This window comes from Perca flavescens, chromosome 8 (assembly GCF_004354835.1).
Source record: "Perca flavescens isolate YP-PL-M2 chromosome 8, PFLA_1.0, whole genome shotgun sequence".
Classification (NCBI taxonomy): Eukaryota; Metazoa; Chordata; class Actinopteri; order Perciformes; family Percidae; genus Perca; species Perca flavescens.
In genome coordinates, this window is record NC_041338.1 from 9,973,186 (window position 1) to 9,976,304 (window position 3,119).

Consider the following 3,119-nt stretch of genomic DNA (forward strand, 5'->3'; position numbering starts at 1 on the left):
TACAGGCTGTTTTCAGGTAACGTTACTTTTTGACGTTCAACACCCCCACCCCCGCTGCAGAAAACAATTCTAGAGAAAACACTGTCAACCATCACAGCACCTACATCGAGAGCTAGGAGTACATAGTATATTTGTTTCAGAACTTGTTCAAATAAATTATTTAGGTAAAAGCAATGACACTTCCACACTGTTAAGAGAATGCACAAAACCACCTTGCACACTGAGACCGCTAACATGTTATTAATCAATCTGAATAACCTATCCACTTCTACTGTCCCTATACAATATTTTTTTATCATGCCGAGATGCCACCTGCCAACTGCTTGCCCTGGAGGAATGTTTGCACTATACTCTTCATCTGTGTGATGCACCACTCAGGATCTCTGTTCATGTGTGTGGGATACAAACAACTTTTAAACAAAGAAGAGCTGCTGCTGCTGGCTAACAGCGGTCTTTGGAATCGGCTTTGGCCGCGACTCTGGAAGACTGGATTTAATCTTTTCTTTGAGAAAAGAAAGAACGGCACTGAAGTAATTCTTAAAAAGGAAGATGTGTTCGGAGTTTTACCGACCGGATACGGCAAAAGTTTAATCTATCAACTAGCTCCGCAATCTTCTTCTTTGTTCTGCTTGGTTGTAGCGTGCAGAGGGAATTTGAAAGACAACCGTTTATCCCGCCCCTCGGATTGAGCCCTGCCAATGGTGTGGATCGTCAGGCTAAAATAGGCTATCACCCGATGCAGGATAGGATATAATATCACACGAACTTGACAAGATCAACTTAAATAGACATAATAAAACAAATGGACAACTCATACTTTGCAAAAAAATTATAAAAAAAATTAATACCTTGTAAAATGACGATTAATACCTTAATAACTTAATTTTTACTAATTCGATTTACTACCTTTTAATACTTTTTAAAACCCTGCGGACACCCTGTCAAATATTTTCATTGTGCATTTCCGAACTGTACCAACGAAATGTCGAGCTAAACTTTGCACAGCTTTCAAAGACGTTATCTTTGGATACAGACAGGCTGAAGTTGTGGCTAGTTGTGCTCAGCTACAAATGGTTTCTAACACTCCGGTCCATACACTGGGCCTTGCAAACCATCGGGTCTGCAGTGACCAGTTTGACCGGGATATCTACAGCCAAAGAGAAGAAATCCTATACCAAAGCACATTTTTCTTAAGAAATTTGCATTTCCAAAAGCGAAGAGCTGCAGACAGAGTGGAGGTAAGCTAATCCTATTAGCTAAAGTTACTATGTTGACCTGGCATCAGTAAGACATGAAAGCTTGGCAGGATAACAGCAACTTCTCCATCTCTCCGTAATGTAGTCAGTCACTTCACAATAATAATCTGAGCCTGTCAGTGGTACAAACTAGGACTTTTAGTGAACGCATATTGACGGTAAGCATTTGCCCTAAAGGATTACATTGCAGCCTGGTTCGTGGTTGCCGGTTACAGTGTTGTCGCTCAATACTGGCCCAATTTTTTAAGATTTTTGTTTACATTAGTCACTTTGACACAAATGCATGGGAAAATAGGGTCCAGGCTGATTAATACCGAAATTCCCACTTTATCTAAACTTCAACATCTCATAGATGTCCATAGGACTGTATAGAAATGCAAAATTTTGAATAAAAAAAAAAAAAAATGTCTCTGCAGGAATTTGAAGAAAAATAAAATACAGATTTGTGTGTGGTACATTATCCAACAGGGACAAAATGTGACATGCATTCAGAATAAAACAGAGTTTTACAACAAAAAGAAGGAAAAACATATTGAACTATAACATGTGGTCCATGGTTTAAGTGTTCTTTTCTTGTCCCCAGCTTAGTCTACGTTCCTGTACCTGGTGAAGAGGTTGTAGAGGACGCGCAGTGTCGATTTAAGGTCACAGTTCACTATATCTGGAAAATAGAGAAAGAATAGAAGAGTCACACACACACACACCCTCCACCCCCCTAGTGAGAGTACAGATATTGTCTGTACGATAAAGTCCACTAAAGAAGAGCTGCCCCTACCCTCTGGTCGGGGCTTTGGTCTCTCCAGACCTCCGTCCTGCATTAGTTCAAAGGAGAAGGACACATTGTGGACCTGCAGAGAGTGACCAGGCGGTTAGGACACAAGAAAATGCTACAGGAAGCATGTTCACTACTGTGTGTACCACACACAGACACACCTAACAAAATTTTACACATACAGGCAAAGGTGGGCAAGTACAAATATATGACTCCACACAGCTCCTTGCTGATAAGGGAACATAGACACTGGTTGCTAAATACCACAAATACACTCTGGGTCGATTCAATTGTGCTACCACATCTTCCTATGCTGGCAAACAAAACGGCTCTGTTCCTCTGTAAGACCATAAGCCTTCAGCAGCTGCACAAACACTCTGCTCCCTCATCTATCAATGGATACATATCAGCAGTGTCACTGATACTGAAAGCCAGGTGTCTCTATCGTTAAAAGTGTACAGAAAACACATGTACAGTGTAATTGCATGTAGAAAAATAACACAACGGCGCATAGAGCATTTATAACATTATGGTGGAGATAATGAATGATGTCATAATGCAGAGCCGTCGTTAATTCAAAAGATGCACTGTGAATCTTTTTTTAAATGGAATTATTTAGATTTTCAATTTTACTGCATTTAGACGAACAGAAATACAGTTTTGTGAAGTAAACCAGCAAAGACGTCTAAGCCAATTTGACTTGTGAGCAATAAAACCAATCAGAGGGAAGAGATAGAAAGAACTGAAAGATGTTTTCTTTTCTCTTCCCATGGTATCTGTGTGCGTGTGTGTGTTAGTCCTGATGTGATGTACTAAAAGCTTTGGCCATCCAGGGCTCATTGTGTGGAAAGCGTGACCGTAGCCATCTAATACAGTCAAACAGAAAGGAAGAAAATGAGGATTAAGTAGGGATCTACTGAGCAGAAGCAGGAATGCTTTCTTGATGCCTTGTGCTACTTTTCACAGCCGACCCCTGCTGTAACACACACACACACACACACACACACACACACACACACACACACACACACACACACACACACACACACACACACACACACACACACACACACACACACACACACACACAC

General features: G+C 40.8%; 1 protein-coding gene across 1 annotated transcript in view; it reads right to left on the reverse strand.

Annotated features, from left to right (window-relative positions):
- Positions 1 to 532: 532 nt before the first annotated feature.
- The window catches only part of LOC114560159 (alpha-parvin), a 24,477-nt gene continuing 21,890 nt past the window's right edge, over positions 533 to 3,119 (reverse strand). The window contains exons 12-13 of the mRNA XM_028585319.1: positions 2,032 to 2,104; positions 533 to 1,917 (exon numbers count right to left, since the gene is read on the reverse strand). Coding sequence (XP_028441120.1) covers positions 1,841 to 1,917; positions 2,032 to 2,104 — 150 coding nt within the window. The 3' untranslated portion in view covers positions 533 to 1,840. The remainder of the gene's footprint in view (positions 1,918 to 2,031; positions 2,105 to 3,119) is intronic.